This window comes from Anomalospiza imberbis, chromosome 8, assembly GCF_031753505.1.
Source record: "Anomalospiza imberbis isolate Cuckoo-Finch-1a 21T00152 chromosome 8, ASM3175350v1, whole genome shotgun sequence".
NCBI classification, from domain to species: domain Eukaryota; kingdom Metazoa; phylum Chordata; class Aves; order Passeriformes; family Viduidae; genus Anomalospiza; species Anomalospiza imberbis.
In genome coordinates this window covers 22,868,083-22,884,160 of record NC_089688.1, presented here as the reverse complement: position 1 = coordinate 22,884,160, position 16,078 = coordinate 22,868,083, and the positions used below count along the sequence as shown (strand labels likewise).

The following is a 16,078-nucleotide window of genomic DNA, read 5'->3' as shown; positions in this document are numbered from 1 at the left end:
CAAAGCAGCTGGCTGTTAATGTGACACCATACCTGTCTGCCACCACTCTCTCTTGGGAACACTCCTGAAGGCTCTGGCACCCAGCCCTGTACCTTCCCCAGAAGCCTTGAGCCCTCTGGAAATGATACAAAGTGCTGTGTTTCTTGGGTCATTTATAACTCAATTAACCCATCAGAGAAAAGCCATCACTCCCCTTCTGTCCCCATCCATGTCAAGCTGGTGAGGTGGCTCTGTGTGATGGAGAAAGCTCCCTCCACCCTCCTCCATGTGATTAACACGCTGAAGGTTTTCACCGAAGTTTAAGTTTTAAAGCTAGGTTTAAGGATGTAAGGAACTTGCAGGGTGGCAACAGTCTGGTTTCCAACACTAAATCTGTCTGTTATGGCCATCCCCTGGGTGGAGGAGAAGGGAAACAGCCCCATGGAAGAGGCACAACACAGAGGTCCCCGTGGTCACCTGCTGACCCAGCCCAGGACACACCACCAACATGCACCACTTGTGCCCAACCATCCCATGGAGTGACACCTGTCCCTCACACACTGTCACCTGCCTGCTGTGGCATCCTCCCAGCCTGATACCTTTTGGGAGAAGATGCACATGTGTGTATGCAGAGTGTCTGCAGGGGAAACCTCCTGTCTCTGACATTAATAAAAAGGCACCAGAAGCAGGGTGTGCAGCCTGGTCCCCACAGCACACAAAGCAGGTTCCCAGCCCCACAGGCACTGGGATCCAGCGACGCCCACATCTGACACTTGAAGCTGGGAACAGGTCTGGAATGGTGTGCTGGGTGCAGGGATGGTGATGCCCTTGTTGGCCCCGTGGGAGAGCCTTACCCTTGGGCAATGGGTGTGCAACTGGGGCTCCTCTTGGGGCAGAAATGCTGGCCTTTCTCCCTTCCTCCCTGAGCCTAAAGCATGGGCCAAAGTGGGTATTGAGGGCTGGCCAAGGAGGACTGCATGTCAGGGTGTTGGGGGGGAGCTCTGCTTTGGTTCAAGCAAATCCAGGGTGTAAGAGCCCAGTCTGAGGCTGACTGGATAGACAAATCTAGGGGTGCACAGCCAGGCAGCTGTGGAGCAGGGATGATGCTCCAGGGCTCACCACCTTGGCTGAGCTCGGGGTGCTGGTGGGCGCTGGTGAGTGCGGCAGCGGGTCCGGCAGTGCGGGGCTGGAGCACCGGGAGCCGGATGAGGGCCAGTGTAGTTCCCTGCTTGGTGGGATTTCTTTCTATGCAAATGCCTGGGAGCAGCTGCCCTGCCGGCGTGACTCATTTCCTGCTCTTGTGTCACATTCTGGTCAGGCCAGTTTGGCAAAGGCTTTCTTCTCTCCCTCCCTGGCTTCTCCTCCTTTTCTCCCCAACGCCGAGGGCTGGGATGTGCATTTGCTCAGTCCCTGGCAGGATGAGGCAGGATTTTCAGGAAACTGCGTCAAAGCCACAAAACCTCCATATATATTAAAAAAAACCCCGAAACAACCAAACAAAAAAATCCAGCACAATTTTCTCTTATTCTATTTTTCTGAGCATGATGGAGACTGGCGGCCAGACAGGCTCCTCCGCTCTTCCCCCTCCTGGGGCGGCTCCTTCCCCTGAGACCCAGGGGACAGGACCTGGCAGAAAAACTGTAATAGTTTGCTGGGTGGACAAGGGGAAAAAATGCAGCTTGGTCTCATTTTACCTTCTGCTGCCAGTTTAGAGGTGCTGCCAGAGCCGGGCTGCCTTTAACAGGGCATGGCTGGTGAGAGCATCCGGGGCAGCCACCATCCCTGGAATTTGCCCGACATTTCTTTTTCCTCAGCAGAGCTCTGGGGCAGTCTCACCACTGCACTCTGAAAAACGTACTGGATGGGGTTAAAAGTAACTCATTCATCTTAAAGGGGGTCTGGAAAGGATGACAGCAAACGCTGACAGGCCCCAGTGTGGTGAGTCTCCCACCACAGGTTGGGAAAAGGGAAGGTGATCCTGGCAGTGAATCCCTCTGGCTGCTCCCACTGTCTATCCAGACTGGCACTCCCCACAGCCCAAGCTGTGTCACAGGTAGAAAAGTCACTTTTTAAGGCATTTCTCACCTGATCTGTGTTGTAGCGGTGAGGTCAGGATTTACAGCCTCCCAAGTGGCCGTGTAAGCCCTCCTGCCCCGGGGCTCTTGCTTTGCTGTGTCACCATCCCCTGGGGGCAGGGACACACATTCCCCTCGCTGCCCCCAAGGCCAGGGCAGAAAGCAGAAGCCCTTTGCCTTGAGCCTGTGGCTACCAGTGGCCCAGTCCTCCCTCTGCACCAGCCCTTTCCCTGGTGCATCCGTCTCTGGCACAGCATCCCACACCATAGTGAGGCATTTCCCAGAGGGAAAGATGAAGCTCCTCAGTTCTGCCAGCCCAGCAACAAGCTTGGGACATGAAGATGCCAGCCCCAAATCTGATCATAGGAGACAGGATGGGAGCAGGATACAATCCCACCACCTCCATTCCCATCTGCAGTTGATTCAGCCACTCTCCCACCAGAAGGTCCCTGTGGTCCCTGCCCAGAACAAAGTGTAATCTTTGCAATCTTCACATCAGTTTCTCAGCCTTCCTGTTCATTTTCTGCATGTTCCCTGTAATTCAAGTCAGCTCCAGCCAAATGACCCAGTGCCACACACGTGCTAAAAAGCCCCCTGCCAGGGAGCTCTTGGGCTTTCCCGTGAAGGGCAGAGCATCCAAGGCTGCCATGTCCTGTGCAACCCCAAACCCAAAGCCCCAAAGCTGCATGGTGCCACGGAGCTCCAGCTTAGTGCAACTGGGCGAAACTGGGGCAGGTGAGAGCATGGGATTGCTTCAGAGCTGCGGCCCATGCACTCACTGCTGCTGGGGTTTAACTTCCTCTCAGAAAGCCTAAAGGTCTGTTTGCCCACAGTGAAGGGAAAAGCAGGAGGGCACTGGTATAAATTAGGTCAGGAAGCATGGCTAATAAACTGTCACTCCTGGTTGTGTAATGGGAGCAATTATTGGTTTAGGTTTTGTTAAGACACCAGGAAGGAAAACACAACCAGTCTGGGGGTAGGAGTGTGATGGCAAACAAAAAAGGAGGGTCCTGTTGACAGAAGGATGAAGCTGCTTTTGTGTTGGAGGCATTTCTGTCTCATCCTGGCAGCCTGAGGCTTGAACAGACTCCTGCATGGGGAATGCAGGGAAGGGGTTCCCAGTTCTCTCTGTGCTCTCTCCTTCCCCTGGGCACCCCAGGCTCCAGAGTCTCTAGGCAGGTGGTTTTAACCCTTCTGAAGTCTCTCTGTCCATGATCCACTCTGCTCAGCACTTGGTGCCCACTGTTCCCCCACAGATCCTCCTTTGGGGTCCTGTGGAGACCTGTGAGCAGCAGGGCCCGTGCTGGGCTCTGCCAGGAAAGCCTGGGAGAAGTGCCTGAGCTCTTCCTGCATCTGATGGCCCTCCTCTCCCTGCAGAGCTGCCAGGCTTCCCTTGCTGCCCACCACCTTGTGCTGCCCCCTGCACTGCTGGCAGCAAACACCTGTCTGTCTGTCCCTCCCTGCTGCCAGTCTCTGAAGGGAGAGACTGGTGGTGGAGGTCACCCAGAGCCTGGCCAGAACAAACTCAGAACTCTCCATGAACAAAACCCCAGGGCCCTGACAAATCTGTGGTGGGGACACCCGGCTCCCCTCCACGGGTGTCAGGAGAGTGGGAGGCTCCTGGAGTGAATCCAGCTAATGCACACCACTAAGGAGGGGCTGTGGCACCTGGCAGCCAGGGTTAGCCTTTAACCACCCAAAACATGTCAGAAAGGGAGAGGAAATTCTTGAGGCATCTATTAACATAAAAGGAGTCATACTTTACGTTCGGTCCCACTAATGGCTTATAAATGATTACTGCACCTTTTAATAAATGGTTAATCAAGTGTTAGAGTCCAAACAAGTTGATGGGTTGCTTATTACCACAGTTTATAACCTTTTATGAATGCTTTCTGTTGATGTACTTATAAACATCCATACCACGTACTTCTCATGTCTTGACACGTTGGTCACATCTGTTTGAAGTTTATTAACTCTTGAGCTGCTCGCTGATGGCAGGCTGGGGGTATCCCCCTATTGTTCTGTATCAATCCATGCAGCTCAGAGGGCACACCTGCACCAGCTGAGGGGCGGTGTGGGCATCCCCCTTCATCCAAAAGAGGCTCCAGGCAAGCAGGATGCAGCTGCATCAGAAATAAGTTGGCAGTGGGGTGTTGCTCCCAGGGGTGCATTTTTTTGGCCACCAAGACAAACAGCCAAGGGAAGTCAGTGGGAGATTCTTCCTCTCTTGAAGTCACCGAGCCGAGACAGGACGTCGTCCTGGGCCACCCGCTTGAATCAAAACCACAAGTTATTGGGCTCAGTGCAGGGAGAATTGGGGGAAATTTTCTGGTCTGCAAACACAGGAGGTAAAACACGATGGTTTAATGCGCTGTTTTGGACTAGAAACCCATGGAAACATCCTTGGCCATCGCTGTTCCTGTGCAGCCAAAGCCCCCATCCCACCATGTTGCAAATAATGAAATGAAACTTTCAACAAGCTGAATAATCAGAAAACAATTTTCCAATAAAATCATTCCCTGAAATCTCCTTTTAAGGAAAGGACTGGGATTCCCACTGCCGAGCGTGTTCCCAACGCCTCACAGTATTGTTCGGCTGGCTGTGCTGGGGCTGGGCAGGTTGCCACACTGCCCTGTGCCCCCAGGGATGCTCCCTGTCACACGGCCCAGCTGCCCCTCCACTCCTGAGCCCCTTTGCCTTTATGTTTCCCCTTTTGCTGCAAGCTTCTGATAATTCTCCTGTTCAAAAAGCAAGTGGGACATACGAGGTGCCATGGCCCTGTGCTTGCTCCAGCATTTTTAACAGCCAGAGAAGGGATTTGTGCATTAAGCAGACAGGGATGATCCCAGCCTGGGCAGCAAGCTGGGTCTCCCAGGTCATCTTGGCCTTGGACACTCCTGAAGGTTTTTTTTTAATATCTAACCATGCTTTTTCCTTTTCTCCCTGCTGGCCAGCCCTTCCAAAGTGTGTACTACCCCATCTCCTGCAGCAGGAGCATCTCCAGCACGGGATAGCCCTGCTCGCTGCCCTCCAGCAGGTTATGATTTGTGGCCAGAGTGTAGAAAGTCTGAGGAAATGAGAATGCTGGGAAAGGGCATTAAAAATACTTCTCCCCTAGGAAAAACAAAACCAAACCTGAGGTACACTTTTTTGGAACGCCACTGTGGCAATGGCTGCTGCTTGAAACGAGGCTGCGGGCAGTGCTTCCCTGTGGCAGGTGAGCAGTGGGGCATGGAGGGGATAGAGGGGACAAAGCCTGCACTGAGGCCACTGCGGCTGAGCTGCTATGGCCTGTCCAAACACTGCTTCAGTTCTTGTGAGCAATGAGGTGACAGGGCAAGGTAATGCCATTTTTTTCCCCAGTGCAAACCCTGTCTGACAGCAGGAACAGTTGCTCTGAAAGCTGTTTGGAGAAGCTGGAGCTTTTAGGCATGCCGTGAGTGCCTAGACAGGGAGCTGGGGCATGCAGGGGGCTTCCCTACAGTCTCCTCCCACTCCTGCCAGGTCCTGGTTTCCTACGCCAGACCTGAGGCTGTGACAAGCAACAGGACAAGGCTGGTTCCCTGGTGTCCCCAAAGCTTGGCTGTGGGGCTGGGGGTGCTTGTCCTGTGCCAGAGGGAGGCAGCAGGAGCTGGCCAAGCCTGGCTGCTCTGGGACCCTCTCCAGTCATGGCTTGGCCACTGGGCCCCCAGGAACAGGGGGCGTTAACATGTTGGGTCCTATGCACTGGGCCGTGTCGGGAGCTTTTCCTCTGCACCGAGGTGCTGCTGGGGCCAGCTGTGCCACAAACATCAGCTGGGAGAGACAGCAAGCAGGAGAAAAATGAGGGAAAAAGAAGGGAAAAAGAAAAACCCAAAGGGACGTGGTGTGCTGATCTCCTGTGAGCCCACATTTCTGTGTGTTGTATGACACACCCTTGTGGTCCAGGGGGCTGAAGCATCTGAAGCATGGAGAACACTTCCTTCCCATGTCTGCACCATCCTGCCATGGGCTAGGGGACATGCCATGGGATGGGGGTGTGCCATGGGAAGGGACACGCTGTGGGGGTGATGCTTTGTGAGGGGGTTGGGGGCCAGAACTGTTCCTGGGTGCCCAAGTCCAGCCATTTTGGCTCTGTCCTGGGTGGGCAGGGAGCACCATGGGAGTAGGAGCCCCTTGCTGTGGGGATGCTCCCTTGTTCCACCCATGGGGCCCATCTCCCACCCCACTCCATCTCCCTCTTCAGCTTCACAGGTGCACCCTCTTCCCCACTGAGGATCCCAGGTGCTGCCATTCTCTTCTCAGATGGGAAATGAGCCCCAGCCCTCTCTCCACACTCCAGAAAAGAAACACCAAGAGAGGAGCGAAATAAACAAACAAATCCCTTCCCTCTCCTGGCTTGGCATCTGCTCACAGCCCTTCCATTATTAATTAGAGAAGCTGCCGGCATTATTAGCAACAAACCGCTCCTAATGAAGTTCAGAGCCGCAGATCCAGGAGGGGCTCCCAGACACTGCTTTTCAGAAAACTTAATTAAATTCACTGCCCGAAGGTGCTTTTGGCTGCGGTGGAGGCAGAGCAGTGAGGCTGCCTGGGCTGGGCACAGCCGTGCTGGTGGTGGGCCTTGGGGGGAAGAGTGCCAGCAGGAGAGGGGCATCCCACTGTGCCACAGCTCCACGGTCCCCTCCGGATTTGGGGCTGAACAGAGGAATCAGCTGGGATGCAGCGTTGCAAAGGGAGTACTGCCTGGCCACCACAGGAAAGGCGAAAGTGGATAGTATAATTCATTGATTAAATTTACCAAGTGGCTGATGATGGTTCCCAGCACTGTGTGGGGTCCCCTGCTGGTCTGGCTCTGCTGTCCTTGCTGGGATGTCCTAAAGGAGCAGCCCTGTGCTTGTATATGCTTTGAAAACTGGGAAGGCAAGAAGCGTGAGGGGGTCTTGGGCCAAAGAACCAGTTGTGGGTGTCCTCTCTCCTCCCAAGCCCCTGTCTGGGTAAATAACCTCACTGGGGAACAGGAACCCCACTGACCATCAAGATTTCCTCAAGCGAGATGGCGAAACCTTACCAAGCTGTGGTGATGTTCTCTTTGTCATGTCCAGCAGGGGCTGTTCTGCACTGGCAGAGCTTGGAGATTTCACTGCTTTGCATTGGGGCTGGGGCAGTTTGTGTCTGGATGCAGCTGTAGGAGAGGTCTTAGGAAAAGGATGGCTTTCACTCCAAACTTCAAAGGAAAAGAAATCCTTGCAGAAACCCTTTCTGCTGATTGCTCCCCTTTTGATGCAGGGTGGGCTGAGATAACACCTGTGAAGAGCAAGTGCAAAACCTGCCTAAAGCTGGATTTTGGCTCTCCATGCATCCTTTCCTTTCCCTGTCATTCTTCCTCTGAGCACTGCAATCTCCCTTCCCCCCCTGCCCAGATATTCCACCCTTTCTCTCTGGCCTTAAAGGCATTTATTACTGAGGAGTGTAAAAAGATTACTGCAAAATCGTTCTGTGTTACTGGGAAATCATTGCAACATTAGCTCAGTAATATATTTTCATAAGTGTTTGCTGTGTCTCTTCTCCAACATATTTAGTCTCTGCACACACATCCACACCCCCACAAATCCCACCAAAGCCAGGAGGCACTTGGCAGAGGACAGGAACACGGACCTGACCTGACACTCACCCCAGCTCCCTCCTTCCTGTGCTGCTGGTGGACGTGGTGGCCATTCCTCAGCCAACTGGCTGCATCCTTGGACCCACGTGCAAGCACTCCCTATTCCAGCTTGTCCAAAGAGCACAGAAAACCCTGGCTATCAGGGCACCCAGGCTGCCTTGACTCAAGAGGTTTTGCCAGCAGATGCTCATGGAAGATGCTGAACCTGGCAGGTCCTGGGACCAATCACTTTGCTGAGTTTTGAGGGGAAGAAAAGATCCCTTTCCCTCCCACACTTGGGCAAGAGACCCCACTTCCCCCAGAGCAGGAAAGAAGGTGTCAGTGAGGAGAAGGAGCTGCCAAAGGAGCCACAGAGCCGAGCAGGAGATGGTCGGTCCCACCGTGCTGCCCGCAGAGAAGGACACTGACAGTTCTGCAAATACCTTTAATGCACTTAGAATACACGGGAGGAAAAAAAATGTTTAGTGATTCACAAAAATATTACAAAAAGTCACGTGCAGGCAAAACACACCCAGCACTGCAATAACAATGTAAGAATTTACATTAGAAACTAATATAAAATATTTAAAAACCTCTGCTAGTTTAGCTTTCTGTTTGTTTTTTTGTTTTTTATTAAAAAAAAAGGAGGAGGGGAGAGGGAAGAAAGGCCATCTACAAGGTACTGGTACACGGGCCATAGTAACACAGGCTCCTTCCAGCCCCGCTGGGAGTGTCCTGGGGCTCCTCCATCCACACGACCCCTGCGTCCGCAGACCACACACACACACACACACACACATGCACACACACACACATGTACACAGCTGAAGCACAGAAAAATTCACCCCAGGGCTGCAAGGGCAGCCCCAGAGGTCAGAGTTTGCTCTGGTCCCAGTCACCCATGTGTCCCCTGCCTGGGAACCTTGCCTTTGCTCCCATTCAGCACACAAAACAAGTAGTGTCCCCAAAGAGAGGCAAAACCTCCATCCATTTAAAAAAAGGGAAAAGTTAGTGTGTCCAGCCTGGGCTGGACAAGAGAAGGGTTTTGAAGGAGTAAACTTGGGTTTGGAGCATGACAGCAGCCAAACTCACAGTACCAGGACTACAGGGCTGGATGGGTGCAAGGAGCATCCCAGTGCAGGGGCCAGGGCATCACTACAAGCCCCTAGCGGGACACTGCCTGCTTCCACAGGGCTGCAGATTCCCACTTTGGGGAAAGGCAGAAGCCCAGAGCTCCCCAGCCTGTGATCAGTCCCTACCAGGACAACATGGCCACTCACACCCACCTCCCCTTCCTCAGCCCCCGTGCGTTTTGCATCCTGCTTGCTTCTGTAGGCAGACCAGCACAGGAGCCTCAGCAGCAGCACCACAGAGCCCTTCTGCTCCCATCCTGCTCGGGGCATTGTCAACAAGCCGTGTTTATGTAGGACCTACCGCACACGGTGACAGCTCGGTCCCTCCCACCCTCGCTGCTCGTGCAGTGGAGAGTTTCCGGAGCCGCACTTTTGCTGCAGTTGGGCCCCAGGGAAAGGAACAAAGGAGCCATTTTCATCTCCAGCCTTGTCAGGAGCAGAGGGAAAGGGCAAGAGAAAAGAACAGTGTTTGCAAAACACAACAATCGGCAGGAAATTTTCTTCTGGCTTTTTGAGGTTGGGTTTGTTTCTCTGTCTCTCCTCCTCTTTTTAAAGCGGGTAGGCACAGCATCAGGACAGTTTAAAAACAACCAGGCCCTGACCAGCCACATCTGCCATGAGCAGCCCTTCCTGGGCTGATGATCCTCCCTTGCTATCAGGGCTCCACAAGCCAAATGGTGAACGATGCTGTGGTCTTCTAGCAAGGGAAAGGGATAGGGCAGCCCCTTCACAGCAGACTAGAAATGACGTTTGTGAACTGGTGTGTCACTTATGATGATTTTATGGTCTGTCAGCAACTTTAGGGGAAACAGAATCATGGTAGAAATGAAGAGGTGGTGAAGCATGATACACGACAGGTTCACTGCCTGAGAGACAAGTCGATACGGGACCACATTTAAAACACATTTGCAACCTCAGGCCTATTCTCCATTTGAAATTTTGGACTCATGTCAAACACAAGGGTTGGGTTTTTTTTTGAAAGAAGAGAGAACAAGCAGACACTGCACAACAGAAAAAAATGCTAAAAATGTTATAAAAATAGTGGGTTGAAACAGAGCTTGTTAGGTCAAGAGACTTAAACCCAGCTTTAAAATCTTAAGAGGTGAACCCCATAGGCAAATGTGGATTTTGAGATTGCTTTGGATACAGTCTGGCTGCTGTGCAGGCTGGCATTTATTAATAGGGACAGATGCACAGAAAGGAATTCTTGGTTGCTCAACAATTCATCTGCCCTTGAAGTTTCACTCACAGGAAAAATTAAGGCACAATGTGTTCTCTCACAGGAGGGCAGTCACCCAGTCCCTGGGAGGTGGAAGGGCTCTCCTGGTGCTGGAACCCTTCCTCACCTGGCCCAGATGGAGCAGGGGCTGAAGCCCAAGACTTGATACAGTGGAGCCAGAAGGCACAAGGCCATGCTCTGGGCTAGGGGAAAACTGGACACACGGGTCTCTCCCTGTTCTTCCTCTGGCCTGAAAACTTTTCTCCCCATCTGATGTGATGCTGCCTTGCTCTGGCCAGGTACAAGCTGGAAAAGCAGGACATGGACTCTGGATGCCAACCTAGGATGAGGGAAGAACCAAGCACTGCTTTCAAGTGTTTTGGGTTTTTTTAAAAAAAATATTTCTACTGATCCCAGATGAAAAACAACACAACTTTTACTTCTCCCAAGTCCATTTGATGACCTGATGGTGTAATTTCAAAAGCCATGCAAAAGCAACTGAATATTTAAAGTGAAGAGCTTCAGAATATATTTTCAAATCACTGCTGGCAATTCCACATAGAATAAAACCAATATACACTATCCTCAAAGAATCAGACACAGCAGGCACCATCTATCTAAGCCACTGAAAATATGGTTACAGCAGCTACAACACTGTCTGCTCTGCTCAGATCACACCCTACATACTTTAATACTGAAATTATACATTCCTTGTCCTGTTTTTAATCAGAAATTGAGAGAGAGGGAGAGTAGCCCTGGCTTTTAAGACTTCTCCTGTTTCAGAATTGCTGTCACATGCTGGATTTTCAAGGCTCTTCATCTTTCCAAATATCTGAATTGACCTGCATTGCCAGATTTCTTCAAAAGAGAGAAATCCTGTACTCACTGCTTCTAAACTGCTTTCATTTCCATCCAGGTCACAGTCTTTAGCCAACACAAGCCCCACAGGCTTTGGTTCCATACAAACCTGCTTCAGGCCTTCTACACAATCGAGAAAAAAATCAGCACCGCTGGTCCTACCATCTCATCAGGTTTGGGCTAGAAAAACACCGTGGCATTTATTAACACTGATGACTTCCCTCTTTCAAACTACTTGCTCACTAAAACACAAAGGTTTCTTTTCCATTTCATTCACACACAGACATGTCCTCTTGCCCCAAGATGAAAATATCCAAACTTCACATCTCATTTACTTGCCAATGAGTAAGCCTTAGGCACGGTTGCAAACTTGATGTGAATTGTGAGGGGATGTCCTGTGGCTGCCCAGCTCTTCAGGATACTGAGTAACTGCAACTTTCTTACTCTTAGATAAATTGCTGAGAGGCAATGACAAGACCAGGGAGCTTAAGGGCTGATTTTCACCAGGTTCTCATAGTTGCTGTAACAATAAGACATAGAATTCTTTTTTAGCAATTATTTGTCTAATATTTCCTCCCGTACCTAAATAGGAAGATTTCACTTCCTTCCCTTCAAGCCTTCCCCCCTCAATTGTTATCTGGCTACCAGCAAAGATCTGTGAAAAAGTGTCTCAGAAATAGAGATTTCTGGCATGCCACCTGTTCATAACTCAAATACACAGAACTATATATAAATACATGACATGGAACAAAAATACACACACACACACACAAGGATACTGGGTGGATTATCACATGCATTCAGCGTGCTCCCTCTGAAGTCAATGGAAACCCAGCCCAGAGCATCTGATGAGAGTAAATACAGTGAGGAAAACACTTGCATGAGAAAGGCAGAACTGGAGCACAAGCCAGCTTGGAGGAGGTGCTTTCCTTGCATACAGCACCAGATCCCTGCCGTGAAGGCTCAAAGAGTTCATAGGGCAGGAGGTCCCAAGCTTTCCAGATGTGTGTCAGAGCCCAGAGAGGGTCTGATGGACTTCTCTCTGCCCCGTGCTGATCTCTGCAGGAATAGCAACAACTGACCTTCCAAATGTCCCTTCTCCACCAAGATGTGGATTTTAAGCTCCTTTTAATGAGAGCTAGCATCTGGAAACAAGGAAGAGCAGCCAGCATCATGGCAACAGGCCAGCTCTGCTGCAGCACCCCCAGCAAGCTCGTACAAGAGCATCCATGGGCTACTGCTGGATGGCTTTGGGACAAAATTGTAGTTGCTGCCCTTGCCTTTCCCCCACTGCCACAATTATCTGTTTGCCCATTATCTTGTGGTGGGACACTTGGGCACATCGTTTTTGAAGCTGGACTGGTAGGTTTTCATGCCACTTTCTCACCCACGCTGTCCCTTGCACATACATCTACAGTGCAGAGGGGATGCTTAGTGCAAACCAGGACAATGAAAACTGGCCAAGAGATCCCATGGATGAATGCAGCCTGCCACAGCACAGAAATCACTCTGGCTGGCACATGCAGATATCTGAAAGTTTGTTCTTTCACAGCAGGATTTTAAGATGATCCTCTGAGTTCAGACAAAATGACAAACTCATTTACATGTAAATTGCTTTCATAGCTTTGCAGAAAGGAAGGTTCTGCAGAGCAGTGTTGGACCCTGCATTTGGCCTGCCTTAAATTATAATATAAAAACAATTATAATAATACAAATACTACTTTGTACACAAAGCACGCCCTCCCCTGCAAACCCTGGCATGCTTCGGTAGGTCCTACAGCCCTCTAGTCAATAGTCACCCTCTCTGCACAGAGAGACATTGAGTGACTTGCCTGAGGCCACAGAGGAATTCTGTAGCAAGTCCAAGGAAAGCTTTGTGGCTCCTAGCTCTGCTTCTTGACCAACATTAACCAGCCTCAAATATATGCAGAAAACATCAAAGCTGACTGTGCTGGGAAGAAATTAAATCAGAAAACAAACAGAAAACCAACCCCAGGGTACTGCGAGGCCTCCTGGACTCTGCTGTTTGATCAGGGGAGTTAAGTGTTAAAAGCTTTTGTTATACTTGTATTGGGATCACACAGCAACTGCGCATAAACCACCAGTTATCCTGTAGGCAGAAAGGGGTGGAAGGAAAGCTGCACCTCCCCTGACAAGGAGTGAAGAGTTGTCACCAAAAGACAATGGGCAGAGGAAGGCTGGGGAATATGCATCAGAAACACTCTGCAGCAGCAGCAGGGGGTAAAGCCTTCGGTGGGTTGCTGCAGGTATCCACAAGGCCAGCAGCTGATGTAGAGACACAACCTGGCACTGCAGAGACAAGCTCCTCTGCACACCAAGGAGGAAGCCACAGGGATCTAGAGAGAATGTTATTTTCAAACTGGTTTTGATGCTTTACAGTTCAAACCCATCTGAAAGGAAGAAGGTCAGCAACAAGAGCCACCACAGCAAGGCTAGAGGGGAAAATGGAGCTTCACTAGGGCACAACCCTGCTGGAACAGGGAGAATAGCTGGCTTCACTGAGGTTGAGACTCCTTTTTGCTGTGCCAAGGCAGCAGAGATCTCTACTTCATATGCTTTCAAGCAGCCCCCTGATCCTGCAGAGCTGCTGAAGTTGTCCCTGTGAACAAATGATTCTTTCTAGCTTCTCAAATTCTGTACAATAGCAAGGAAAAAATACTTGACAGTATCTCTTTAAAGATAAACACACTGTAAACAGGAGATCTCCCCCGCCCCGGTAGCTTTCTTCCTCCTGCTTGTGCAAAACCAGAGGTTGTGACCTTCTCTGGGGTTCAGGCACAAGGACAGGATGCATGAGAATAAAGTTGCCTCTGTTTGCAGTGATACCATAGCTAATAGCACCAAGACCAACACTTAAAACATGCCTAATTTGAGGGCAGGGAGGATCTGGATTTGTTTTTCTTGACTGAACTGGAAAGTTCATCTTTAAATCTGTTCAGCTTCAAGCATGTGAGCTTTTGGCCTCCTTTAAACAGGGGAAATACCATTCCATTTCTAAAAAGAAAAAAAAAAAAATAGCACATGGAAGAACAGTTCTGCAGTCAGTAAAAGTTTGGCTAACAAAAGGACTCCAGAGTCACGTAAAGAACATTTAATCCATGGATTATAGGCTCGCACCTGGCAGAAATGTATGTGTAAATACAGGCGTGCAGAGCGTCTACACCCTGGGCTAAGGCAGAGGGGAGTTCTGCAGCTAGGAGAGAGAAAGGATTCTTACTACTAATTTTCATAGTTAAATATTTCTCACTCGCACTCACACATACACAGGCTGCTCCCAGAGAGTTCAGCCTTGGGAAGGATAAAGGAAAGGGCTCAGTTCGGTCTGGGCTGGTGCTGAGTAGCTCCTCTTCTGTTTGCAGTGGTTGTGCAGCAAACTCTTTTTATTTGCAGGCAGAGTTTTTACTGCATTAATTATCCTGTGAGTCACTGGGTAATGGACAGTAACTTGGCTCTCCCAGTTGTTAGAATAGTGTAATTCAGCTCTAATGCAGTGGGTTGTCGAACACGGCATCTGGCAAGATGGAAACTTTCAGTTTCTTTTCAGGCCAGCTGTACTCCTTTGGAAGTTTAAACTGTAAGACAGTAAAGAGAACCAGTTAATGCACATCACTGCAATCTGCACAGAAAAAACAAAATTGTTGCAAAGGCGGGCAGCCCCATGTTATTATTATTTTTTAAAACAAGAGGCCACTAAGAAAACATTTCCCCATCAGTATGTTTTGGACAGCAGTGGACATTAGATAATGTGGCCTGTCTCAGCTGCCAAAGTAAAGTTCTGAACTTTCAGCCCAAGCACTGTTTATTTCGTCAGATGAATTTTGGAGGGTTTCTGTTCCCATCACTATTTCCTCTTCCCAACATCTCAGAAGATTTGCAGCAGAAGTGTCTTCTCTCCTATCTAATCATGCCCCTCTTCTTTCACCCAGCCCAGCCCCCAGAGCCCACATTTGCTTTAAAGGGAGTCTTAGGGCAGCTTTCAAACCCCTGCTCGTTCAGAGTGGAATGCAGGTGAGCCACCAGAGCTCTCTGGTGACAGGCAAACTCTGCTGCCCTGGCTGGGGAGAGCCAATGTGCCTGTGCAGCATTCCTGCTGCAGTCCTTCCCACCTCTGGCACGAGGGCCTCACAGAGCCCTACAATGCCTTGTGCTCACACAGGCACTTGGCTGCCCAGGCTGTTTTGCAAACACTGGTTGAAAAACAGAGAAGGGAGACTTTTTGCCCCAGTCTGGTTTACACAGCACTGTCTGTGGCCAATGTTTCCCAAACAAGGCAAGTCCACCTGTCCCATCCTGATGTCCCTGTTTGGGCTAGGAAGTCACCCCAACATCAACCAACAACAACCATTCAGGGACAGAGCTGCAAGGAGCCTTACCCTTCTCACAACCACATGACCAGTGCCCAAGCATTCACACAGGTCTCTCAAACACAGCTCTGGGGTGGGGGTGAAGGTGTGGGGTGGAATCTGTTAGGCCACAAATCTGCCCCATCCACAGCTGAAGGGCAACCAGTTCTGCATAGGCATTTTATGCAATCCCAGTGGCCAACCTGAGGACCCAAAACACATAGGGGGATAGCTCTGGAAGCCTGTTTGCAGGCACATTTTGTTTTCAAAACTGTACTGCACCCAGTGTTGCACTGCCTTGCCCTGTGATACTCTCTGACACCCTGATGGGACTCCCAGGGAGGAATCTTGTGGGGACCCAACACCACCAATGACAATCTGCCCTGGAGGTGGCTAATTCAGAACAGTTATGGATACAGTGGTCCTCTCCTAGGAGAGTCCTAAGACCCAGGCCAGCAGCACCCTAGGCTTCCCAGGGGCTGTTTGAATAAGAGAGCTGGTACAAGGGGACAGTGACCTGGAAATCATCGGTCTTTCTCCAATTAATTGTCTTTCTTCCTGTAAGCACCCTGTTTCTGATGGACACCAACACAGGCTCAGTGCGAGGTTCCTGCTAAAGGAGATCCCCTCCAGCTGCCTGCTCCACAGTAAGGGTGTCTCTAACATGAATTTGCTCCTGACCTTGCTCCATTTGCAGCTGCCCATGAGGGTAACCTGCAGCTGGTATCCATTGACCTTAATATGCTGGTGGTTCATGGTATGATCCATGATTTGGGGACACAGCAGGAGGATTCTTCACGATAGAGGCTACCACAAACTCCTGTTCG

At 50.5% G+C, this 16,078-nt stretch overlaps 1 protein-coding gene across 3 annotated transcripts in view; it reads right to left on the bottom strand.

Moving 5' to 3' along the window:
• Positions 1–8,108: 8,108 nt before the first annotated feature.
• SUFU (SUFU negative regulator of hedgehog signaling) overlaps positions 8,109–16,078 on the bottom strand; it is a 90,242-nt gene continuing 82,272 nt past the window's right edge. For all 3 annotated transcript variants that reach the window (XM_068197927.1, XM_068197928.1, XM_068197929.1), the window contains exon 12: positions 8,109–14,480. In XM_068197927.1, the coding sequence (XP_068054028.1) occupies positions 14,391–14,480 (90 nt within the window). In that variant the 3' untranslated portion in view covers positions 8,109–14,390. The remainder of the gene's footprint in view (positions 14,481–16,078) is intronic.